The 26676-nt window shown below is 39.9% G+C and overlaps 1 protein-coding gene across 1 annotated transcript in view; it reads left to right on the top strand.

Moving 5' to 3' along the window:
• The first annotated feature begins 5711 nt into the window (after positions 1-5711).
• The window catches only part of DENND5B (DENN domain containing 5B), a 99250-nt gene continuing 78285 nt past the window's right edge, over positions 5712-26676 (top strand). Inside the window, exon 1 of the mRNA XM_029206557.1 lies at positions 5712-6459. Coding sequence (XP_029062390.1) covers positions 5799-6459 — 661 coding nt within the window. The 5' untranslated portion in view covers positions 5712-5798. The remainder of the gene's footprint in view (positions 6460-26676) is intronic.

The following is a 26676-nucleotide window of genomic DNA, read 5'->3' as shown; positions in this document are numbered from 1 at the left end:
CACAGTCATTTGGAACAAAATGCCACACTTGATGTGTTTTATTACTTTTAATCATTTGGATGGATTAACAGTGAGATATCTGTGTTAGCCTTTACCTCTATCTGCATAACATTCATCTCTAAAGCAATTATCAGCTTCCTTGATCTGTCTTTGATATGTTCTTTACCTCTTCTCTCTGAGTTATTTTACGTAAGCAGAAAACATTTCCCTCTGAAGAATAGACACGTAGGCTTGTGTTTTGACGCTTAAGCACCATACAACATTTTGTTTATTGCTGCAAATCTAAAGGGATTTGCTGGTACTCCTTGAAAATCTCTGAAAAGCATCCCATTAAACTAGTCTGCATTTGGGTCATAGATTTACTTCCCTTAATTTCCTCTTTGATTTATTAGTAAGTACATTTGTATGAAGCTATAATTTATTCCTACCTAAAGGTATAAAGCTTTGTTCTTGCCTTTAGCAAAACCCCACTCCAATAAATTATTGCCTTCTGTAATATCACTCATTCTGCTAACAAAGTGGAGCTTTGGATAAGGGTCATTAATTTCATACAAATTAAGTACTCCAAAGCAATGAAACTTGTTAAATAAAAAAAAATTCCATGTATAAGAGTGCAGTGCATATATAACAGAAAATAGTTATGTGACATTTGAAATTGCTTCTGAATTAATTGCTTTTATTTTCTTTTGGTTGTGGATTCCCAGATTTTTGTGGGGAAAAAAAATGGAAGTATCATGAAACAGAGAGAACAAAACAAGTCATATACCCATCACCCAGAACTAACATGTCAACATTTGACAGATTTGCTTCAGAGTCATACCTTTCCTCTTAAATGAAACAAAACATTGCAAATGGAGCTGAAGTTCCCCTGTCTTCCCCCCACACCCCACCGCCCCCATTTCAGATCTCTTTAAGGAAATCTGCATATTGGCATCCATGACTGTCTATGTAATGTTCTAATTAGATGGAGCTTATCCTTAAGAATGTAGAGAACCTAGGAATTGTTGGGAAGAAAATATGGTTAATACTTTTTTAAGCAAGTTTTGCGAAATATAAAGATTCTTTTTTGTATATATGGCCTAAATGAAACATCTGATATATGATATTTCAGGTAACTAGAGAGTAATGACTATTATATAGCTCTTTATAATCTGTAATGCTCTAAGTTTACAATTTACTATTTGATCACAAAGAAGGGTGGAGTGGAATGATGAGGGAAGAGTAAAGGGTAAAGGGTTGGCTGGAAAATACCTATTTAGAGATTCGTCTTGCAAAATGCAAGGAAAAAGAGCACTATATACTTTTGACAGACTCAGGAAGCACTTGAATTTGAAATGGATAACCCTTAGTTACATTAATAGATCTGACATTGGAATGAAAGTAAGCCCTCATTTTGACCCAGCTTTAAGTTCATGTCTCACAATAAAATCAAAGGAATGGGGGCTTTAACCCAGCCATTACTGGGGGAGCCCACTTGTTTTCTTAACATCGCAGCTAGAATATTTCACCGGCATCTCAAACTCAGCATGCCCAAAACTGAATTCACAGTCTTCCCACCAATCTTGGTCAGTGAATGGTACAACCATCTACCTAGGTGCCTAAGCCAAAAATCTAGCATCATGCATGAAAGTTCCCACTTTCTCACCCTCTCCCATATGCAATCAGTTATCATCTACTTCTCTGTGCTTCTACATACCCGCCTTAGTCCCAACCAGCAAGCTCTCTTACCTGGATTCCTACAATAGCTGTCTAACTGGCCTCCTGCCCCTGTCCTTTCTGTTCTTCACACTACAGCTTCTGCTTCTGCTTTCACCTCTCTTTGGAAGGCTCTTCCACTTCTCCTTCCCCTAGTGAATTCTTCGTATTGACCCTTCAGATTTCATTTTAAACATGATTTCCTCAGAGAAGCCATCTCTAACCACCACCTTCCATCACCCTTCCAGCATTCAGCCAGGTCCCCTTAGGTTCTCTTGGCACCTTGTACCTTTTTGTAGCACTGTTACAGTTGCAATTAATTAATTATGTAGCTGGTTGTCTACTCCCTGTCTCCTGCTATAAAGTAAGTACCATTAGGACAGGAACACTCTCTTTTATTCATTACTATATCCCTAGCTTTGCACATAGTAGAGGTTCTAATCATTGAATAAATGAAGGTCTATATGCTTGCTTACAGTACTTCCATTCCCTGTCTTTGTTCAGGTGTCACCTCCACTGCAAAACCATCTCTTAAGTAGGAATGGTTAGGTGCTCTGTCTTCTCTATTCCCATAATACTTTGAACACACTCTGTAGCAGTATTGGTTACGTTATTTTGTAACTGCTGGTTTATATGTCTTTCTTTCCTATTAGGCTAGAAGCTCCCAGAAGTAAGGGATGATTTTCATATTTGTGTTTTGAGTTATCAAGATCTAATGCAATACATGACATAAAATAAATGTTTATTAAATGAAGAAAGGAAAGAGGGAAAGAAGGAAGCAAGAAAGGAAGGACAAGCTGACTCATTGAGAGTTTTATTTGTATAGTAAGAGAGAAGGAGTGGGATTAATAGAACTATAGAAAATGGAAAAAAGAATTGTTAAAATTCTAGCCACACTGCCTAAAAGAGTCCAGAGAGATGATAAGGACATTTGGTCACTCAAACCAGGAGAGGTACACAGCATTGTGAGCCCAATTTGGCTAGAGTAATCTGATTGCCAGCGACAATCTGGTCAGCAGTGACAACTCTAAATTTTTAGTTGTTGTGGGAGAGTAGGGTGGGGAGGGATATTGTTGGTAGACAGCAATATCAGGGGCTAAAAGATGTTGTTGAATGCCATGGTGAGCAAATCTTGACTTACAGTTTAGGATTACGAAAAATAAACTTGACAAATCATATGATTCTCACTTTTAAAAATGAAAAAGCAATAGCATTTTCCAATTTATGGTTCTGAGATGAGAAATATAATTCTTAGTTTTGTTGATATGTAGGAAGAGAATTTAATAATTCTTACATCTGTTATCTGTAACATAGAAAGTCATTCTTCATTTTGAGCACAACTTTTGGCAGGCTTTTCCTGTAGATGTTTGAATGCATGCTGACGAAAACTACAAATCCTTAAGAGAATATTTGGCAGCTGTTCAAAAACAGTTTGAGCTGGAATTTTGTGGTTTATGATGTCAGGAAACCCTGTCAATTAAATGAAGTCTTTATGTTGACTTTGGAGATCACTGTGTTTCTGTGTGCCTATTTGATGTAAAAAGAGAACTACAGATTGAATGAAGAGATGAACTAAATCTGATCCTGTACCCCGAGCTGTTGTTTTTGATTGTTTTCTTGTTCATTCATTTATTCATTCAGTCAGTCAACAAATACTTCTGTGTGCCATGCACTATGCTATTGCAGTTTTGAGCTTAGCCTGGAGCAAGACTGATTCAGGTCATCCTTCCTACAATCTTTATTGACTATAGTAAATGTGTCAGATGAGTTTTCATTCATAATCAGTAGAAGATCTCATTGACTTGTTATGGTGAAAGCAGCTTTAATTATGAAGGCCTCTTTATGAAAATATTCTGCCATGGCCTTTTATTCCCAAGATTAGGAATAAGCAAAATTTCCCCCTAACAGATCGAGGTATTCATGTGTTTTACCTAAATCTATATCTTATTTTGCCCAAATGTACACAGTAATTTAATTTTTGTCAACATACATATATAATAATAATTAAGTAAAGCTGCCATAGCTCTTTCCACTTCTTATATTCAGTGATATGAAATATAAAGACATTTTCACTGGGATACTTAGGCTGAGCTTCACAATTTTTGCTTTTTTATCAGTCACCATTTATTACGGCCCCAAATAGTGTATTGTTCCATGTGTGGTACTCTTGAATCGTTAAGGCTATTACGAGTCCTTGAGTAGTTTTCAATCTAGAGATGAAACAAAATTTGAGAAACTACTGTGTGTCATTATACAATGTACATATGTATACTATGGTGCAAGATTTTAACTGCTTCATTCAACAAAGACTTTTTAGAGGAGAAGTGACATTTTAACGGCATTTATAGGATGAAAACACTATTTTTTATGGAAAGATAAAGGAAGTCCTCTTTAAGGTAGTATTTATATGGAGACTTACAGGAAGTAAGGGAGTGTTTTGGGTATATATAGCTCTATAACAAACCATCCCAATGTTACTTAAGTGGCTTAAAACATAGGCTGGCAGGGTTTGTTTTTCCACAAAGGGCCAGATAGTAAATAGTTGAGTGTTGTGGGCCATGCAGTCTCTGTTGCAGTTATTCAGCTCTGCTGTTGTAGTGCAAAAGCAGCTGTGTAGACAGTGCTTAAATGGAGGAGCGTGATTGTGTTCCAATAAAATTTTATTTTCAAAAACAAGTGGCAGATTGGATTTGACCTCAGGGCTGTAGTCTCTTGATTTAAAACAACAAAATCATTGTTTTGCTTACAGATCTGCAGTTTGAGTAGGGTTTGGCAGGGTAGCCCCTTTGCTCTACTGGATGTGAGTTAGGGTGGTTCCAGGCCAAGGACTGGGATTGTCTGAAGGCCCCCAGCAGAGTAGGTGAGCTAAAGAGCAGGTTTCAGTTCCCCAGAACCTCACATTCTGTCTTCTGGGCTTTTGCATGTGCCCTCTCTGCCTTCTCTTCATCTCACTAACACCTATACACACCTATACTTATCCTCAGGTCTCCGCTTGGGCTTCCTTCATTTTTTCCCCTGGTGGCTTTTCTCATTTTTGTCCTCCTGCTGTGTTTTTTCCTAGCAGCCTATATTTACCCTATCGTAGCACTTCCAATACTTTATAATTTTTTTTTAATAATTCTTTAATCATCTGTCCTCCTTACTGGACTGGAAGCTTCAGAGGAGCAGGAACTGTGTCTTTCTCACCATTGTATCACCATCACAGGGCCTAGCTCAGAAAGGCACTTAATAAGTGTTTGTTCACAGTTTGGATGAAGGACATGTAACTCTTAAGTGAATTACATCTTTTTGGTAATGTGGGGATTTGGGAGAACTTCTAAATTTTACACCAGAGCGACTGTTAAATCTGAAAAAAAAATGTCATAATGTATGGTAAAATTATTTCTATGCAGAAAGTATATTGTAATACAAAAGTAGAAAGGAATAATAGAATCTAAGTTAATAATGATCATTATTTTCGGATAGTTGAATTACAAGTCCTGTTTTCCTTAGTGTATTTCACATTTTCTGTAATTTGTTTAAAATGTTTTAAAGACTTGATTTTATTTTCTTGTGCTTTGTAAGTATCTTAAATATAGCATCTTTAATTCCTCATGTAATTTTATTCCCAAGTTTGACTCAATCCTGGGTAGTTCCCAAGACCTGGGACATGATCTCTGCTGGAAATAATCTAAAATGTCTTGTTTCTGCCCTTCTGCTTCAGTAAATAAAAAATCATTTAATTTTCAAAGTTTATTTTCCTAAGGATAATATTGTTCAAAATGATACAAAAATGATACTGTTGTTTTTATTATTCTATGTTTAACTTTTTTTCCATTTATCAAATGAGCCTTCACCTGTCTGTGTATTCCTCTGAAACATTATCAACATTACTCTAAAAATAGTCCTTAAATACTAAATATTTGTGAAGTGCCCTTGCATATTTTGTCTTCAAGTCACTGATGCAGCAAATGTTGTAGATAAAGAAACCGAGGCTCAGAGAAGTTACATGACTTAATGAAGGTCACAAGCTCAGATGGAGCTTCACAAACATTTTTTTCTGATTTGAAGTTGTTTGTGTACTGCCTTCTGATGCTTTTCTTCTCCTTCCTCCACAGTTGTGCATGCCTAAAGGGCTATCTTTCAGAACACAAACTGACAATAAAGACCCTCAGTTCCACTCATTTATAATTACCCGGGAAGATGGTTCTCGTACCTACGGTTTTGTTCTCACTTTTTATGAAGAAGTTACAAGTAAGCAAATCTGCACAGCAATGCAGACGCTCTACCAGATGCACAACGCAGAGCATTACAGCAGCTTGTACGCTTCATCCTCCTGCAGCATGGACTCACTGGCAAGCAGTATTGACGAGGGAGATACAACTTCCCTTTTGAAACTCCAGCGATACAACTCTTATGACATCAGCAGAGACACCCTGTATGTTTCAAAAAGTATATGTTTGATCACACCACTGCCTTTCATGCAGGCCTGCAAGAAATTCCTTATTCAGCTTTACAAGGCAGTTACCTCACAGCAGCCACCACCCTTGCCGCTTGAGAGCTACATCCATAATATTCTCTATGAGGTACCCCTTCCTCCTCCAGGGAGATCACTGAAATTTTATGGTGTTTATGAACCCGTCATCTGTCAGAGGCCAGGCCCCAGTGAACTTCCTCTCTCCGATTACCCGCTCCGAGAGGTCTTCGAGCTCCTGGGCCTGGAGAACTTGGTACAGGTGTTTACCTGTGTTCTTTTAGAGATGCAGATCCTTCTCTACTCACAAGGTAGGTCTGCCCTAGCTTTTAGGTCTCCCAAAAGCAAGTACTTATGCTCTCAACTACTGGGGTATATTATTAGAACCAAATAATTAATGGTCCGACGTCTCTTCTGTCTCGTGGAAAGGAGAGGGTTTTAGGTAGGACCAGAGGCTGAGAGGTTACTTCTCTTTTGGATGGCAGTGGCTGTAGAGAAAAAAAGGGAAGGAATATAAAAGCATTAACTTGGCTGACTTGAGTGTATTTGTTTTTTAATGGAAGTAGCCCTTTTTTTCCCTGATAATAACATAATCATCATAAAAGAAACATATTTCTTTTTATAATGAAAGTGAGAGAATCATCTTACTACCGGGAACATGTAGACTTCTCATTTTTTTACAGGTTAGTAAAAGTTCACATCAAGACTCAGCTGACATTGGAAAGGGATAAATGAAATCGTTGACTCTGCGGTTTCCTAAGGTGATCAACTTTGGATGGGTTGATTTCCTGTAGTGAGAGAAAGGGGTACAGGCGTGTGGAACAGACACGATTCTCCTAGGTCTAATAATTCCACCAAAATTATTTGGGGGTTTTTTGTTTTGTTTTTAATCCCAAAGGAAGTTATCTTTGTGATATTTTTCATTCAAAATTCTCCCAAAACATACTTACAAAACTAGCAGAATTTGGGTTTTATTTTACCAGTGCATCTGTGATGACTAACTTTGAGCCTAGACTAGAGCACTAGTTCTAGTCTGAACATGAATTTGCAGAGGAAATAGAGATGCTGTGGGGGTTTTTTGTTTGTTTGTTTTTGTTTTTTTGCGGTACGCGGGCCTCTCACTGTTGTGGCCTCTCCCGTTGCAGAGCACAGGCTCCGGACGCGCAGGCTCAGCGGCCATGGCTCACGGGCCTAGCCGCTCTGTGGCATGTGGGATCTTCCCGGACCGGGGCACGAACCTGTGTCCCCTGCATCGGCAGGCGGACTCTCAACCACTGTGCCACCAGGGAAGCCCGAGATGCTGTGTTTTAATGGATAGTGAATTGAAGGAAAATATAAAATGGTACCTGTGCCTTGATGGGTCTTTTGAAAAATGTGGCACAAATATTGGGTTAGCATTTTGCTAACTTGTACTTAGGCTGACGGAATTGTAGTGCAGTCTCCTGACTGTTGCTGTCAAGCTTATTTTACCAGTTTCCTTTTTTTCTTTTCTATTTTAAATTATAAATGAGGCTGAGCCAAGTAGGCTATATTTGTACTTCCCCATCTTGTGTGTATGTTGACACTGTTTGTGTGTTGACAGCCCTTCATGAGGTTGTATTTTCTTCAGTTTATCCTACATAATGTTCTCTGATAATGTGTTCCAGTGACTCAATTTTTGTTGTCAGGAAGTTCTTCTCTAATGACTAATCTAAATTCTTTCCTGTCCTCATGCTCTCACTTTCTTAGTGCTGGTCATTACCGCAGATCACCCTTTTGTATCTGAAAGATTTAATGTTAAGTAATTCTTTCTTCTTTTCTGCGTCTTCCTGTCTTGTTTTTTGCCCTGAAGGGGATAGGGGTTGGAGAGTTGCTTGTTGGGGCAGGGGCTTGAAGCTTAATACCCTCAGGTATATTAGCTTATTAGTAAAAAGAATTTAAATCCTAGATTTTCAAGAGTTCTTCCCAGTCATTTAGTTCCGTTTCCTAATGTTCTGCCTAGAGAAGCAATTTGGGGCAGAAAGAATATTGGTTTTTGAAGTGATAACAATCATGGGTTCAAATCTCTGTTCTGTCACTTACTATCTGTAACCTTGGACAAGTTACATAATCTTCCCGAGTGTCAATCAGTTCATCTTTATGGGGATAACAGGTTTTTTCCTTCTTCTCTCACTGATATATTGTGAGAAAGTAAGAAACCTGTGCTGACTAAATGATAGCCAATGTTGTTGTAATATCAGTTTTATTAGTCCTACATAATCCTCTATAAAATTATGCACATCTTAAGTTGTGAGGATCTGACATATTATTGCATTCAAAGTATAACTTTGTTAAATTAAATAGTCAAGGCATTTGTTTCAGGGTTGAGAACTTAATAAATGTTCTCTTATACTGAATGTCATGCTTCTTAAAGAAAAAAGCCCTTAGTTATCACACTTCCTGTTTTAAATAGCACTTTATGTCTCTGTGCTTGTGGTCTGTCTTGAGCTCTCATCTTTCTGCTCAGCTTGATTAGCTTGTCGCATTTAGTTTATGGAGTCTGTTGAAAAGTTATAGTTAATTAATATCTACGTATTAATTTCAGTTTCAAATTAAGAAGACTGAATATTTATGAGCATGTTTTTGTACTCAAATGAGTATTTTTTGGTAACTTGGTCTTTTATGCTGAACACAAGAGTGAATCTTGAGATTGTAGAACTCTCATCATACATATATTTTTAAAGTGTCATACAAAAAGAAGGCTCATAAAGTAATTTTCTAATCATTCACAGAAATCACTCTATATTAGGAATTGTACTATTAAAGTGCCTTGTACATTTTGGTCTTTTTGCCCCCTGCATTTAATCCTCTCAACAATGAGTTAGTACTGCACATGCTTTTATGAAGGAGGAAATTGACGCTCAGGGAAGCTTAGTAACTTACCCAAGATCACACAGCTATTAGGTGGTGGAGCTGAGAATGGGCTTGGATCGGTCTTTATCCAGAACACTTACCCATATGTTAGCTGTATTGGACACTGCACTTAACCTTTCCTTATCTGTCTCAGTATTTATTTTAAAATTATAAACTCACCTCTGAGGGTCTTTTGTAAAGGTACCATGTTAAATAATTGTAGATTATCTGTGTAAATGCAAATTTTAACAATGGCAAGTGTCTCTCCCATTAGAGAAAGAAGGGAATGAATTAAGAGTTGTTATGTTGATTTGTACTCTGGTGCCATTCTTCATTTCTCCTGACTGTGTTAAGGGGTTTTAATAACATCTGACACTTCATTTCTTGTTCACTAATGCCATAAAATTTAAAAACATTGCAAGTCTTGAACAATTACCATGAAAACCCAAAAAGAATAAAAGTAGATGGATTTCAGTGATGAAAATGTCCTTCTAGACTGATTTGAAATTCTTATCCACAGCCCTTTTTTTTCTTTATTTTTAAAAAAATGCTGCTGCACACATTCCTGGGCCCTGTTTGTTTATTTGTTTGTTGGCTGCATTGGTCTTAGTTGCAGCATGTGAGATCTTCGTTGTGGCACATGGGCTCCTCTCTAGTTGCGGCACGTGGGCTTCTTTCTAGTTGTGGCATGCGGTTTTTCTCTCTCTAGTTGTGGCATGTGGGCTTCAGGGTGCGTAGGCTCTGTAGTTGTGGTGCATGGGCTCTGTAGTTTGCAGCACGCGGCTCTCTAGTTGAGGCGCCCGGGCTCAGTAGTTGTGGTGTGCGGGCTCAGTTGCCCTGCAGCATGAATCGAACCTGAGTCCCCCCTGCATTGGAAGGCGGATTCTTTACCACTGGACCACCAGGGAAGTCCCCCACAGCCCATTTAAATCTATCCAGTCTGGGGACTTCTCCAGTGACGCAGTGGTTAAGAATCCACCTGCCAATGCAGGGGACACGCGTTCGAGCCCTGGTCCGGGAAAATCCCACTTGCCGCAGAGCAGCTAAGCCCGTGTGCCACAACTACTGAAGCCCGCGTGCCTAGATCCTGTGCTCCGCAACAAGAGAGGGCCACCGCAGTGAGAAGCCTGCACACCGCAATGAAGAGTAGCCCTCGATCACCACAACTAGAGAAAGTCCACACACAGCAACGAAGACCTAATGCAGCCAAAGATAAATAAATAAAAATAAATAAATTAAAAAAAAATCTATCCAGTCTGTTATTTAGAGAGTGTGTACATCACAGTCACTTTGCAGTGGTAACTGGCTAGAAATTTTAAGCAGGGAATGAACCCAAGAGGTAAAGGCTCTTTTCTAGAACCCCAGATCAGAAAAGAGTACTTTTCTTCTGCAGCCTAGAAATACTTGGAGCAAGAGAGTGGGAAGATTTGAGTCTGATCATCTTTTCAGAGGAATAGTGGAGGAATAAAAGGGGAATTTAAACACCAGGGTCTAACTTTTGATACCAATAATTAAGGTCCCAGGAACATTTTTGGATCCTTGCTTATTACCTTCTTTGACTCTTCACAATGGAAATAAGCAGTTACCCACAGCCCACACTGCACTGCCTGCCTGGGAGCCTTCACAGTACTCCTCTCCCTTCCCCTCCCTTTGTAAGTTGTACATGAATTAACCTTGTCAGAAAGTAGAAGCTGCTTGAAGTTTTCTTGAAGAAGTTGGGAGCCTTGTAAACACAAATTGCTAGTCATGCTCAACTAAACATTATATCTTATTGGTTATGGAGTTGATAAATCATAAAATCAAACTTGATATTTTGATGGCAGAAACTGGGTTCCCATGACCTGTATCCAAAAAGCATTAGAATTTTAACAGCTTTGGCCAATATTTTTATAATACTAGTTTTACTTTGTGATAAACAAAAACTTAATATTAAGACATTTTTCTTAATAAGTTTTCATTATATATTCAAGAAGCTAATCCTTGGTCAGTTATATGAGAAGCACATGTCTCCTTCCAGTTTGTGGCTGTTAATTTTCTTTTAGGGATCTTTTGATGAATTAAGATACTCTTAATCATAAATTCTCATTTACAAATCTTTCTTATGACTTAACTTTCTGTTCTATTTAAGAAATCCTTCTCTATTCTGAGTTTGTAAAAATAGTCTACATTTTTTTCCTAAATGTTTTTAAGTTATATTTAGCATCTCTAAGAAATTGATTTTTACTTACGTTACGAGATCAAATTTAATATTTTAGAAATATCTGTAATTAGTTATTCTATACTAGTTATTAGATAGACCATTCTTCCTCCCTCTGATCTGCAGTGCCACTTCAGTCATGTATAAGTTCCTGTATGTGAAGTTCCTCTATGTATTTCTGGGCATTCAGTTTATTCTGCCAATTTTTCTGTCCCTGTAGTAAATCACGCTGTTGTAATTACTATAGCTTTAAAGTAAGTCTTGGTATCTTATAGGACAGTTCTCTTCACCACCTTCTTTTTACTGAAATTTCATTGAATGTAGTTTTGAGACAATTAACGTATTTAGAATGTTGAGTCTCCCCTCCATGAAAATGATGTATCTCTCCATTTATAAGGGCTTTCTTTAATGTCTTTAGGTAGTTTTATAATAGTAAAGTAGGTGATAATGTGCAAATAATGATGGTTTTATTTCTTCTTTTCCAATCTTTGTCACCTTTATTTCTTTTGCTTGCCTTGTAGTACTAACTAGACTTTTCAGTACAGTATAGAATGGAATTGATAATAATAGGCATCCTTGTCTTTTTCCTGATGTTAAAAAGAATGCTTTTAATGCTTCACTGTTAAGGTGCTGGCATAGTACCTGTCCCTTTGGCATTACTGCTTAGTTCAGTATATCATCCTACTGCATGAAAATGTCTCCCAGAGCAAGGCCACTGAGGTTTGCAGGGTTCCAGTACAATACATCTTCTCAGGTTCCAACTGCAGCAATATATGGCTTCCCCCTTTCAAGGCATCCGGTATAATTGAGCTAAGAGACAATGTCATCTCTTGCCCCAAACCTCTTTCAGGGTGTTAATGTAATATTGGATTTCTCTTATTACCTACCATAACTCATTTATTTACTCCTTTACCCTTAACTACTATTCCTCCTTCTTTCCATTTGTACCCAAACTTTTCCACCTTTGGAAGGGACATTAGGTTCGGCCACAGCGCTGGTTTAGATTGCAGGCAAGAGTAGTAGTCTAGCAAGTACCTCTGCCTCAGTTCACTACCATTCATATTAGGGTAAGGTTACATAGGTACAGAACTAGTGGGCTGTTTTTACCTCCAGACATTACAGCTGCATTCACTGTTAACCCCCATTTTGCCAGATGGGGTGAAGGCACAGCCCACCCCAGCAGGCTCTTAGGAATTCTGACATGAAGGTTTAAAAATAGAGTTTCATCCCTGCTTCTGGCACTTGTAGCTGTAGTCCTGGTCCTGCCTCAGGTAGGAAAAACAAAGCTGAGATGATGTGGGGAAGAAAATAAAAAGTATATTGTCATACCAGCATCCTTACCCCTTAGGAAGAATTGTAGTCATACCAGCATCCATCTCTATCCCCTTTTCCCCAGATCCACCAGAAGAACAGAGGTATCTATCTAGTGGGGACTCTCCCTTAGGCCCCCTTATGTTGAATGTGAGCACACACTTGTGAACACATGAAAGTTAGCCCTTTATGCTTTTATCTCACACATTTTAGACAGCAGATGTTTCAACTGCCTGTTCTAATTCTCAAGTAAACCATTACTGTGAGGGTGATAAGCAACATCATATATCCATTTGATGTGGTATCTTTTCACCCACTGTTGGACACTGTGTGCTGTGAAGCGTGTTGTGTCCCATAGCCTGAAGATGTGTGACTTGGCGGCCCACATTGGTAGAGTATCTTCTGTTCCAATCCTCTAATAGTATTTTAAGCATCTACTGCCTCATATGCAAAGCCCAGTCTGAAGTGTCTATTCCTGGTAGGACCCATTTATAGCCCCCCCAACCAGGGCTGCTGGCATTAATCCAGTGTAGTCTGCTTGCTGGCTATGTGTAGTAGGGCCTTCCCCCCCGGGGAGTCTTCCCCACAGCCATCTGCATCCTCTGTCTCTCCTGTTGGCAGACAAAACAGTTCTTGTTGGCAATTTGTGCCTCAGAGGGTATAAGAGGATTATGTCTAGATTCAGCCCATCTCTGCATTGCTGCAGTCCCCCAGGTGGCCACTTGAAGGGAGTGTACCAAAAGGTCCACTTGGTGGTTACATCACCTCCCAAACCTGAAAGTGGGTTCTTCTGATGGGCGTTAACATGTCCTACTTTAAAGTGGCTCATAAATTCCCAGAGGGATTTCCATGTGGCTGCACCTTTTACAGGCATCCTTTTAATAGTCCAGTTTTCTGTTGCCCATGAGTCAGTAAAAACCCAAGCATATGGGCTTTACCATTGTTCAGTTCTTCCATTACTGCTAGGAAAACAGCGTGTAAGTCAGCCCACTGAGCCCATCTGTGTTTACCTTCTTTGATCAGAGTGGTGGCCATTCACCTTGGAACTGTCATACATAAACCAAGCAGCTCTTTGTTGGTCAGTTGAGAGGTATTTATACTGTCCAAGTGACAACAGAATCTGGCACCTCCTCACTCAGTTCCAGAGTCAGTCCTCTGGGAAAAGAGGCTCCTCATTGTATCTCCTCCTTACCTTCTCCTCATAACAAGATCCTCTGTAAACAATCTCCATTTAATTACGGAACTCTTCTGTGCACTGCCTTCCTCATTAGAGTGTTTTTCTGACATTACCCAAGACATCATGGGTATTTTGGGTTTCAAGATTATTTTGTCTTTCAGTCATAGGGGCAGTTTAGACTAACGTTCAATAGCAGGCTAGTAATTGCCTCTCAGATGGAAATGCTCCAGTTCGTCATCCCAGTAGTTGTCACTGGGAGGTGCTCACAGGCTTTTGCCGTAAGCCGCAGCCTGTGCTCTATGTAGGGCTCCTGTACAGAGTTTGTCTGCCAGGCTCCAGCTTCTTGTCTATAACACTGCGTGGGCTCCGGCAGTCTTATTCCCATTTAGCATGATGTCTAATTAATATTGCTTGGATTGGAGAGCGATTGACATGCCATCTGTTTTACTTTAGGGGGAGGTGTTCCCCATTTAGACATAGTATCCATTCCCATAAACCATTCAGGTAAGCCTGTTTAAACATTCCAGTTTTCACCCAAACTTCCACCTTAATCAGTCAACCTTAACTTTTTTCATATTCTCTCAATCTAATTGTAGCCTGCGTTAAGACTTCACCAAAGGGTTTTGGTATCACAGTGCATGAGGTCCCATCCCAGTAAAGGACTCCTAGAAACTTCTCCACTCCTGACCGTTTTAGCCAGCAGGGGGTTTGAGCCAAGATTAATCTGCCTGACTGTTGCCCCAGGTGATGTCAGGTCTGGTTTCTCATTATAATCATTGCTTTCCCCGTGTCTTACATTTCTCCAAACTAGGGTAAACAAACTCAACTTGCTTAGAGCCCTTTAATGTAGGGGGTCCAGCAGGGGTCCCTTTGATCCACCAGTCTCAGATAGTACTGTATTAAGACCTTTATTTCAACCCCATCAATGTCAATGTCCATTTTATTCATCGCATTTCCTTTTTTTAAATCTTTTTATTTTTAATATTTTTAAAATTTTATTTATATATTTCTTCCTTCCTCCTTCCCTCCCATCCCTCCCTCCCTCCCTCCCTTCCTTCCTTCATTTTTGACCGCGTTGGGTCTTCGTTACTGCACGGGCTTTCTCTAGTTGCGGTGAGTGTGGGCTACTCTTTGTTGCAGTGAGTGGGCTTCTCATTGCAGTGGCTTCTCGTTGCGGAGCACGGGCTCTAGGCACATGGGCTTCAGTAGTTGTGGCACGCAGGCTCAGTAGTTGTGGCTCACGGGCTCTAGAGCTCAGGCTCACTAGTTGTGGTGCACAGGCTTAGTTGCTCCACGGCATGTGAGATCTTCCCGGACCAGGGCTTGATTCCGTGTCCCCTGCATTTGTCCCATTTCTTAATAACCATCCACAGATTTCCATCCTTCTGGGATGAGTTTCTTGACACCCTTCTTTCTTTTTCCTCTTTCCCACTTCTATCAACATTTGCTTTATTCACTCAGTTTCTTAATAATTGTTTAAAAATTTCCACCATGCTGGGACAAGTCCCTTGACTCTTTCCTCTGCCTCTCCACATTTTCTTTTAAATTAATATAATGTTTTTATTAGCATCTGCTAAGATTCATGAGGGGAAGCTGAGACAGGCTTCTCTGACTCTAAGGTTACATGGGTTGCTAATGCAGAAGGCGCCCACAGTATTTACCATGACCTGAGTAATGGACATTTTCAGTTGTGAATATACTAGTTATCATAACACCAATCCCACACGGTTTACATATGAATAATAAGGGGTGAATTCATCAGGGGTGTTCCACTTGATATTTTTAAGGGAGTCAGGTAGTCCCCCTTCTTTGAATAAACACTTTACAGCAGTTTTTATCCAGTGCACCAGGCTGGCTGCTCCCTCGGGAGTAACCTGCTCTGTGTCTGTGTCATGGATAGCCATCTGTAATTGTCCCGTAGTTAGCTCTGGGTCCTGCACCAACCCTTCCACTCTGCAGCATTTAAAAATGAATATACTGGCTTCCCTGGTGGCGCAGTGGTTGGGAGTCCGCCTGCCGATGCAGGGGACGAGGGTTCGTGCCCCGGTCCAGGAAGATCCCGTGTGCCGCGGAGCGGCTGGGCCCGTGAGCCATGGCCGATGAGCCTGTGCTCCACAACTAGAGAGGCCACAACAGGGAGAGGGCCGCGTACCGCAAAAAAAAAAAAAAAAAAAAAAAAAGAATATACTGCTCCAGGGACTTCTCTGGTGGTCTAGTGGTAAAGAATCCGCCTTATAATCCAGGGGACACAGGTTCGATCCCTGGTCAGGGAACTAAGATCCCACATGCTGTGAGGCAACTAAGCCCGCATGCCACAACTACTGAGCTTGTGCGCCTCAACTAGAGAGCCCGCGTGCTGCAAACTACAGAGCCCACGTGCTCTGGAACCCGTGTGCCACAACTACAGAGCCCACTCTCCCTGGAGCCTGCGCACCACAACTAGAGAAGAGAAAACCCGCACGCCACAACTAGAGAGAAGCCCATACGCCACAACGAAGAGCCCATGCGCTGCAACAAAAGATCCCATATGCCTCAAGGAAGATGCTGCGTGCCACAACTAAGACCCAATGCAGCCAAAATTAAAATAAATAAAATAATAAATCTTAAAAAATAAAAATGAATATACTGCTCCTAAATTTCTCTTTGTCCTTTTTAGTAAAGCTTCTTCAGGAAGCTGGTGATGCCAACCTACAAAGTGAGACAGCTCCTTCACACTGAGCCCCATGGTCTCAGTAGTTTCTTGGTTTTGCCCTTCCCAACCCCACACATGAACTTTGGTGACCAGCAGTCTTGAGGTGCTCTTTGTTGTCCCTGAATAACTTTTCATTTTGGGGGGCAGCTTTGAAGCTAGTTGGCCCAGCATCAAAATCTGACCCAGCACTCTCTTTTAATTTCATTTTAGCTATTATAGCTAATAATAATCAAGGGATTGTTTATTTCACTTTTCTCTTATTGGTTTGTATTTCTTTATGCATCCATTGAAACAATTCCCCAGGAGTTAGGTCCATCAATAAATTCCATCGATAACTTTTACCTTCAGTCATTTATCTCAGCATAGCTGCTGCCCTACACCATGATTGATCATGTGGCCACCCAGGAATCAAAGGTTCCTCATACCCTGCCCTGTTCCTCATCCTTTCTCTTCCTAAACCACATGCTTCTGTGAGCCTCTGTCATTCTACTGAATTCCACATTTTATGACACTAAATGAGAGCTACTTTCCTCCCTGACACCCATCAGATCTGATACCAGCAATTTAGTTCACTTCTGACACGAACAACCTGGAGTTAACATCAGATTCCACAGGTTTAAGGGTTTGATCCTGCAAGACTACCCTCACTTCAGGCACCAGCCACAAATAGGGTGCCCAGGCTACCCACATTTCTGCCCAGCCAACTACGAATTCAGGATTTCCCACGACCCCACTTTCGGGGGGGGATTTTCCCACGAACCCACTAGAACGACTCACAGAACTCAGGAAAGCACTTTACTTACTGTCACCGTTTACTATAAAGGATACAACTCAGGAACACCCAAATGGAAGACATGTATAGCAGAAGGTATGGGGGGGAAGGACACAGAGCTTCCGTGCCCCTCAGGCACATCATCCGCCTGGCACCTCAGTGTGTTCACCAACCTAGAAGAGCCTCTGTTTCTTCTTGAATCAATTTTTGTTCATTTCTATTTTCTCTAGGAATAATTTTCTTAGCTTTCAGTTTATTGACATAAAGTCTTAATATTTATCTTCTTAATATCTTCTGTGTCTGTTTTGTTCCCCTTTTCATCCCTAATACTATTTATTTATGCCTTCTCTCTTTTTCCCTTGGTTGTTTTTCCATAAAGTGTGTCAATTATGTTACTCTTTTTTTTTTTTTAAACATCTTTATTGGAGTATAACTGCTTTACAATGTTGTGTTAGTTTCTGCTGTATAACAAAGCGAATCAGCTATACATATACATCTATCCCCATATCCCCTCCCTCTTGCGTCTCCTTCCCACCCTACCTATCCTACCCCTCTAGGTGGTCCATATATATGGGATCCGTATATATGTGTTAGCATACGGTATTTGTTTTTCTCTTTCTGATTCACTTCACTCTGTATGACAGACTCTAGGTCCATCCACCTCACTACAAATAACTCAATTTTGTTTCTTTTTATGACTGAGTAATATTCCATTGTATATATGTGCCACATCTTCTTTCTCTGTTCATCTGTGAATGGACACTTAAGTTGCTTCCATGTCCTGGCTGTTGTAAATAGTGCTGCAGTGAACAATGTGGTATATGACTCTTTTTGAATCATGGTTTTCTCAGGGTATATGCCCAGTAGTGGTATTGCCGGGTCATATGGTAGTTCTATTTTTAGTTTGTTAAGGAACCTCCATACTGTTCTCCATAGTGGCTGTATCAATTTACATTCCCACCAACAGTGCAGGAGGGTTCCCTTTTCTCCACATGCTCTCCAGCATTTACTGTTTGTAGAGTTTTTGATGATGGCCATTCTGACTGGTGTGAGGTGATACACTGTGGTTTTGATTTGCATTTCTCTAATGATTAGTGATGTTGAGCATCCTTTCATGTGTTTGTTGGCAGTCTATATATCTTCTTTGGAGAAATGTCTATTTAGGTCTTCTGCCCAATTTTGGATTGGATTGTTTGTTTTTTTGATATTGAGCTGCATGAGCTACTTGTATATTTTGGAGATTAGTCCTTTGTCAGTTGCTTCGTTTGCAAATTTTTTCTCCTTTCTGAGGGTTGTCTTTTCGTGTTGTTTATGGTTTTCTTTGCTGTACAAAAACTTTTAAGTTTCATTAGGTTCCATTTGTTTATTTTTATTTCCATTTCTCTAGGAGGTAGGTCAAAAAGGATCTTGCTGTGATTTATGTCATAGAGTGTTCTGCTTATGTTTTCCTCTAAGAGTTTTCCTCTTAGAGTTTCCTCTAAGTGTCTGGCCTTACATTTAGGTCTTTAATCCATTTTGAGTTTATTTTTGTGTATGGTGTTAGAAACTGTTCTAATTTCATTCTTTTACATGTAGCTGTTCAGTTTTCCCAGCACCACTTATTGAAGAGGCTGTCTTTTCTCCATTGTATATTCTTGCCTCCTTTATCAGAGATAAGGTGACCATAGGTGCGTGGGTTTAACTCTGGGCTTTCTATCCTGTTCCATTGATCTATATTTCTGTTTTTGTTGCAGTACCATACTGTCTTTATTACTGTAGCTTTGTAGTATAGTCTGAAGTCAGGGAGCCAGATTCCTCCAGCGGCATTTTTATTTCTCAAGATTTTTTTGGCTATTCGGGGTCATTTGTGTTCCCAAACACACTGTGAAATTTTTTGTTATAGTTCTGTGAAAAATGTCTTTGGTAGTTTGATAGGGATTGCATTGAATCTGTAGATTGCTTTGGGTAGTGTAGTCATTTTCACAATGTTGATTCTTCCAGTCCAAGAACATGGTATATCGCTCCATCTGTTTGTGTTGTCTTTAATTTCTTCATCAGTGTCTTATAGTTTTCTGCATACAGGTCTTTTGTCTCCTTAGGTAGGTTTATTCCTAGGTATTTTATTCTTTTTGTTGCAGTGGTAAATGCGAGTGTTTCCTTAATTTCTCTTAGAGATTTTTCATCATTAGTGTATAGGAATGCCAGAGATTTCTGTGCATTAATTTTGTATCCTGCTACTTTACCAAATTCATTGATTAGCTCTAGTAGTTTTCTGGTGGCATCTTTAGGATTCTCTATGTATAGTATCATGTCATCTGCAAACAGTGAGAGTTTTACTTCTTCTTTTCTGATTTGGATTCCTTTTATTTCTTTTTCTTCTCTGATTGCCATGGCTAAAACTTTCAAAACTCTGTTGAATAATAGTGATGAGAGTGGGCAACCTTGTCTTGTTCCTTATCTTAGAGGAAATGGTTTCAGTTTTTCACCACTGAGAACAATGATGGCTGTGGGTTTGTCATATATGGCCTTTATTATGTTGAGGTAAGTTCCCTCTATGCCTACTTTCTGGAGAGTTTTTATCATAAATTGGTGTTGAATTTTGTCAAAAGCTTTTTCTGCATCTATTGAGATGATCATATGGTTTTTCTCCTTCAATTTGTTAATATGGGGTATCACATTGATTGATTTGCGTATGTGAAGTATCCTTGCATTCCTGGGATAAACCCCACTTGATCATGGTGCATGATCCTTTTAATGTGCTGTTGGATTCTGTTTGCTAGTATTTTGTTGAGGATTTTTGCGTCTGTGTTCATCAGTGATATTGTCATGTAGTTTTTTTGTGACATCTTTGTCTGGTTTTGGTATCAGGGTGATGGTGGCCTCATAGAATGAGTTTGGGAGTGTTCCTCCCTCTGCTATATTTTGGAAGGGTTTGAGAAGGATAGGTGTTAGCTCTTCTCTAAATGTTTGATAGAATTCACCTGTGAAGCCATCTGGTCCTGGGTTTTTGTTTGTTGGAAAATTTTTAATCACAGTTTCAATTTCATTGCTTATGATGGGTCTGTTCATATTTTCTATTTCTTCCTGGAAGAAGGAAAGTTGTGCTTTTCTAAGAATTTGTCCATTTCTTCCAGGTTGTCCATTTTATTGGCATAGAGCTGCTTGTAGTAATCTCTTATGATCCTTTGTATTTCTGCAGTGTCAGTTGTTACTTCTCCTTTTTCATTTCTAATTCTGTTGATTTAAGTCTTCTCCCTTTTTTTCTTGATGAGTCTGGCTAATAGTTTATCAATTTTGTTTATCTTCTCAAAGAGCCAGCTTTTGGTTTAAGTGACCTTTGCTATTGTTTCCTTCATTTCTTTTTCATTTATTTCGGACCTGTTCTTTATGATTTCTTTCCTTCTTCTAACGTTGGGGTTTTTTTGTTCTTCTTTCTCTGATTACTTTAGGTATAAGGTTAGGTTGTTTATTTGAGATGTTTCTAGTTTCTTGAGATAGGATTGTATTGCTATAAACATCCCTCTTAAAACTGCTTTTGCTGCATACCATAGGTTTTGGGTCGTCACGTTTTCATTGTCATTTGTTTCTAGGTACTTTTTGATTTCCTCTTTGATTTCTTCAGTGATCTCTTGGTTTTTTAGTAGCGTATTGTTTAGCCTCCATGTGTTTGTATTTTTTAGTCTTTTTCCTGTAATTGATATCTAGTCTCATAGCATTTTGGTCAGAAGATACGTAATATGATTTCAATTTTCTTAAATTTACCGAGGCTTGATTTGTGACCCAAGATATGATCTATCCTGGAGAATGTTCCATGAGCACTTGAGAAGAAAGTGTATTCTTTTGTTTTTGGATGGAGTGTCCTATAAATATCATGTATGTCCATCTTGTTTAATGTGTCATTTAAAGCTTGTGTTTCCTCATTTATTTTCATTTTGGATGATCTGTCCATTGGTGAAAGTGGGTGTTAAAGTCCCCTACTATGATTGTGTTACTGTCGGTTTCCCCTTTGATGGCTGTTAGCCTTTGCCTTATGTGTTGAGGTGCTCCTATGTTGGGGGCATAAATATTTACAATTGTTATATCTTCTTCTTGGATTGATCCCTTGATCATTAAGTGGTGTCCTTCTCTGTGTCTTGTAATAGTCTTTATTTTAAAGTCTAGTTTGGGACTTCCCTGGTAGCACAGTGGTTAAGAATCCGCCTGCCAGTGCAGGGAATACGGGTTCAAGCCCTGGTCCGGGAAGATCCCACATGCTGCAGAGCAACTAAGCCAGTGCGCCTACAACTACTGAGTCGGTGATCTAGAGCCTGTGAGCCACAACTACTGAGCCTGTGTGCCACAACTACTGAAGCCCACATGCCTAGAGCCCATGCTCCACAACAGTAGAGGCCACCTCAAAGAGAAGCTCGTCTGCCTCAACAATGTGTAGCCCCCACTTGCGGCAACTAAAGAAAGCCCATGTGCAGCAGCAACAAAGACCCAATGAAGCCAAAAGTAAATAAATTATAAATAAATTTTAAAAATAAGAAAATAAAAAATAAAGTCTATTTTGTCTGATATGAGAATTGCTACTCCAGCTTTCTTTTGATTTCCATTTGCATGGAATATCTTTTTCCATCCGCTCACTTTTAGTCTGTATGTGTCCCTAGGTCTGAAGTGGGTCTCTTGTAGACAGCATATATATGGGTCTTGTTTTTGTATCCGTTCAGCCAGTCTTTGTCTTTTGGTTGGAACATTTAATCCATTTACATTTAAGGTAATTGTCGATATGTATGTTCCTATTACCATTTTCTTAATTGTTTTGGGTTTGTTTTTGTAGGTCTTTTCCTTCTCTTGTGTTTCCTGCCTAGAGAAGTTCCTTTAGCATTTGTTGTAAAGCTGGTTTGGTGGTGCTGAATTCTCTTAACTCTTGCTTGTCTGTAAAGGTTTTAATTTTCCGTTGAATCTGAATGAGATCCTTGCTGGGTAGAGTAATCTTGGTTGTAGGTTTTTCCCTTTCATCACTTTAAATGTATCCTACCACTGCCTTCTGGCTTGCAGAGTTTCTGCTGAAAGATCAGCTGTTAATCTTATGAGGGTTCCCTTGTATGTTATTTGTTGCTTTTCCCTTGCTGCTTTTAATATTTTTTCTTTGTATTTAATTTTTGATAGTTTCATTAATATGTGTCTTGACGTGTTTCTCCTTGGATTTATCCTGTATGGGACTCTCTGCACTTCCTGGATTTGACTTACAATTTCCTTCCCATGTTAGGCAAGTTTTCAACTATAGTCTCTTCAAATATTTTGTCACACCCTTTTTTTTTCTCTTCTTCTTCTAGGACCCCTATAATTCGAATGTTGGTGCGTTTAATGTTGTCCCAGAAGTCTCTGAGACTGTCCTCAAGCCTTTTCATTCCTTTTTCTTTATTCTGCTCTGTGACAGTTATTTCCACTATTTTATCTTCCAGGTCACTTATCTGTTCTTCTGCCTCAGTTATTCTGCTATTGATTCCTTCTAGAGAACTTTTAATTTCATTTATTGTGTTGTCATCATTGTTTGTTTGCTCTTTAGTTCTTCTAGGTCCTTGTTAAATGTTTCTTGTATTTTCTCCATTCTATTTCCAAGATTTTGGATCATCTTTACTATCATTACTCTGAATTCTTTTTCAGGTAGACTGCCTATTTCCTCTTCATTTGTTTGGTCTGGTGGGTTTTTACCTTTCTCCTTCATCTCTGCATATTTCTCTGTCTTCTCATTTTGTTTAACTTACTGTGTTTGGGGTCTCCTTTTTGCAGGCTGTGTGTTCTTAGTTCCCATTGTTTTTCTTGTCTGCCCCCAGTGGGTGAGGTTGGTTCAGTGGATTGTGTAGGCTTCCTGGTGGAGGAGACTGGTGCCTGTGCTCTGGTGGGTGGGACTGGATCTTATCTTTCTGATGGGCAGGGCTGCATCCAGTGGTATGTTTTGGGGTGTCTGTGAACTTAGTATTATTTTAGGCAGCCTCTCTGCTAATGGGTGGGGTTGTGTTCCTGTCTTGCTAGTTGTTTGGCATGGGGCGTCCAGCACTGGTCATTGGGTTGAGCTGGGTCTTAGTGTTGAGCCAGAGATCTCTGGGAGAGCTCTCGCCAATTGATAATATGTGGGGCCACGAGGTCTGTGGTGGTCCAATGTCCTGAACTTGGCTCTCCCACCTCGGAGGCTCATGTCCGACACCCAGCCGGAGCACCAAGACCCTGTCAGCACACGGCTCAGAAGAAAAGGAAGAAAAGAAAAAAAAAAATTTTTTTTTTAAATAAAAAGAAAAATTAAAAGAAGAAAAAATAATAAAATAAAAAAAATTTAAATAAAAGAAGAAGAGAGCAACCAAACCAATAAAGAAATCCACCAATGATAACAAGCACTAAAAATTAAACTAAGATAAACATAAAAATCAGAAACAAATCAGTCGCAGACAGCAAACCCCAAGTCTACAGTTGCTCCCAGAATCTACCGCCTCAATTTTGGGAACATTTGTTGTCTATTCAGGTATTCCACAGATGCAGGGTTCTTCAAGTTGATTGTGGGGATTTCATCCGCTGCTTCTGAGGCTGCACGGAGAAATTTCCCTTTCTCTTCTTTATTTGCATGGCTCCTGGGTTTCAGCTTTGGTTTTGGCCCCGCCTCTGCATGTAGGTCGCCCTCAGGCGTCTGTTCCCACCCAGACTGGAGGGGGTTAAAGCAGCAGCTGACTAGGGCTCTCTTGCCATCGCAGGCCGGGGAGAGGGAGAGGTACGGTAGTCATAATTGGAATGCGGGGTGGCCTGTGGTGGCAGAGGCTGGCATGACATTGCAACAGCCTGAGGCACTCTGTGTATTCTCCTGGGCAAGTTGTCCCTAAATCTCGGGACCCTGACAGTGGTGTGCTGCACAGGCTCCGGGGCGGGGGTTGGGAGGGGTTGTGGGTAGTGACCTGTCCTTGCACACAGGATTCTTGGTGGCAGCGGCAGCAGCATTAGCATTTCATGCCCGTCTTTGGGTCTGAACTGATAGCTGCAGCTTGCGCCCTTCTCTGGAGCTTGCTTAGGCAGTTCTCTGCCTTCTATGGGCACACAGGGAAGGAATCCCCTTTCCTAGTGCACCCCGAAACAATGGTCTCTTGCCTCTTCAGCAGGTCCAGACTTTTTCCCGGATTCCCTCCTGGCTAGCTGTGGTGCACTAGCCCCCTTCAGGCTGTGTTCATGCAGCCAACCCCAGTTCTCTCCCTGCGATCTGACCTCCAAAGCCCGAGCCTCAGCCCCCAACGCCCACCTGTCCTGGTGGGTGAGCAGACAAGTGTCTCAGGCTGGTGAGTGCTGGTCGGCACCGATCCTCTGTGCGGCAGTCTCTCTGCTTTGCCCTCTGCACCCTGTTGCTGCGCTCTCTTCTGTGGTTCCGAAGCTTCCCCCCAACTGCCCACCCCACCCCCATCTCGCGAAGGGGCTTCCTAGTGTGTGGAAACCTTTCCTCCTTCACAGCTCCCTCCCACTGGTGCAGGTTCTGTCCCTATTCTTTTGTCTCTGTTTTTTCTTTTGCCCTACCCAGGTATGTGCGGAGTTTCTTGCCTTTTGGGAGGTCTGAGGTCTTCCGCCAGCGTTCAGTAGGTGTTCTGTAGGAGTTGTTCCACATGTAGGTGTATTTCTGATGTATTTGTGGAGAGGAAGGTGATCTCCGCGTCTTACTCCTCCTCCATCTTGAAGGTCCCCCACTATGTTAGTCTTTTTAAAGAACTAACTTTTACCTTTGTTTGTACTCTCTTTTTTATCTTTGTTTTCTGTTTTATTAATTTCTGGTTTTGTTTTTTACTTCCTTTGGACCCATCCCACCCCCAGTATTAGCATCTTAAGTATTTGAGTGTTACGTTAGTTGCATCCCACAAGCCTTAGTATCTGGTATTTTCATTATTCAGTTCTAAGAATTTTTAAATTTTCATTTATTTTGACCATTTGCCTTTCTCCCTCTTTTTTTTTTCTTTTTTGCCTTCTTTTGAAATAATTGAAACGTTTTTTCTCACTGCAGTTTTTTTTTAATTTAATTATTGTAGGTGTTGTATGCTCTGTTTCTCTTTATTAATGACAAACTTTGAGATTTTAACATGAACACTCAGTGTTATGTTAATCGGAATCTTTAAAATACAGATACTCTAAAAATGCTTTGACTCCTATCACCCCCATCATGGCTTACTTGTTATAGTTGTTCAAAATTTTGATAATTCCTCAAATTAGGTATATTTTATGTACTTGATTTTGCTTAAAATTACTCATAATTGCCATTTTAAAAAGATTCACATTCGATTTTGTATCTTAGGTATTTCTTCTGGGATTAGTCTCCTTATTCCTAAAGTGTATCCTTACAAGCTCCTTAAATGAGGTGGCATTCTCTATTAGATTTCGTTCAGCTGACAGTGTTTTAAATTTGTCCTTGTTTTTGAAAAATGGTTTCATTGGATATTAAATTCTGTGTTGAAAATTTGTTTTTCCTCTCCCTCTTTGCACATTATATTCTACTGTCTTTTGGTTTCCATTGTAGCCATTGAGAAGTCATTTATCACAGTCACTCTAATTGTCATTCCTTGGCCAGAAATCTATTTTCATTCTGGCTATATATATGATTTTCTGTTTGTCTTTGGTGTCCTGTATTTTGACCGCGATTTATCTAAATGAGGGTTTCTTTATTTGTCCTGCTTGTGATTCATTGTGTTTCCTGAATTCTAGGGTTAATATTTTTCACATGTTGGAAAATTCTTAACCATCTTTCTAAATTTTACTTGCATCTGTCTTTTTTCTTTTTTCTCCTCCTGAACTTTAATTAAACATGTTACTCTGTCTTGCTCAGTCTTCCATATCTCTCAACCTCTTTTTCTGTCTCTTCGTCTCTGTGCTGTATTCTGGTTGATTTATCTCCCACCTTATAAATTCTCTTTTTATCCATGTTTAATCCATAGTTAACCCTTCCTTTGACATTTTAATTTCAGTGGTCCTATAAATAGTCTTACTCCTAATTCTTCCTTTAATTTCCTTAAACATATTAAACATACACATTTTATATTCCTTCTCAGATAAGTTCAATATCTCATGAGTTGAGGATTGAGGATTTATTCCTCCAGGAAGGGTTTGTATTTTCTTTCACCAGGCACCTGAATTCACTGGCAACACAGGTTTACTTTAAGTTAAAATTCTCACTCTTAGTCTTTCTTTGGGCCATACAGATAACATGAGAGCCCCCAAACATCCTTGAAAACTAGCCAGTAGGTAGGAATTCACAGGGAGGCTTTTTTCCCCCTTCCTCCCTGGGCCTCGGCCAGGGCCAGGACAGACTACTTTCCTTGGCAATACAGATTTTGGTTGTGTTTTTTCCTTTCTACAGGTTTTTGCCCTTTTAGGTCTAGCTTTTTGCAAGAGGATCTACCATCTTAATTCCAGCCCTTCTTGGACTTTGTCCCTCAACATGCACAGAAGTAAAACCGAAGCTCTAGACCACCTTAGATCAGCAAACACTCCAAAGATAGCCAGACGTTTGCGTTTTACCACACTGGAC

The sequence above is a fragment of the Monodon monoceros genome, unplaced genomic scaffold (assembly GCF_005190385.1).
Source record: "Monodon monoceros isolate NGI ecotype Baffin Bay Population unplaced genomic scaffold, NGI_Narwhal_1 Super_Scaffold_6, whole genome shotgun sequence".
NCBI lineage: Eukaryota > Metazoa > Chordata > Mammalia > Artiodactyla > Monodontidae > Monodon > Monodon monoceros.
Note: the sequence above shows the minus strand (reverse complement) of the source record. Positions and strands in the feature narration are given on the sequence as shown.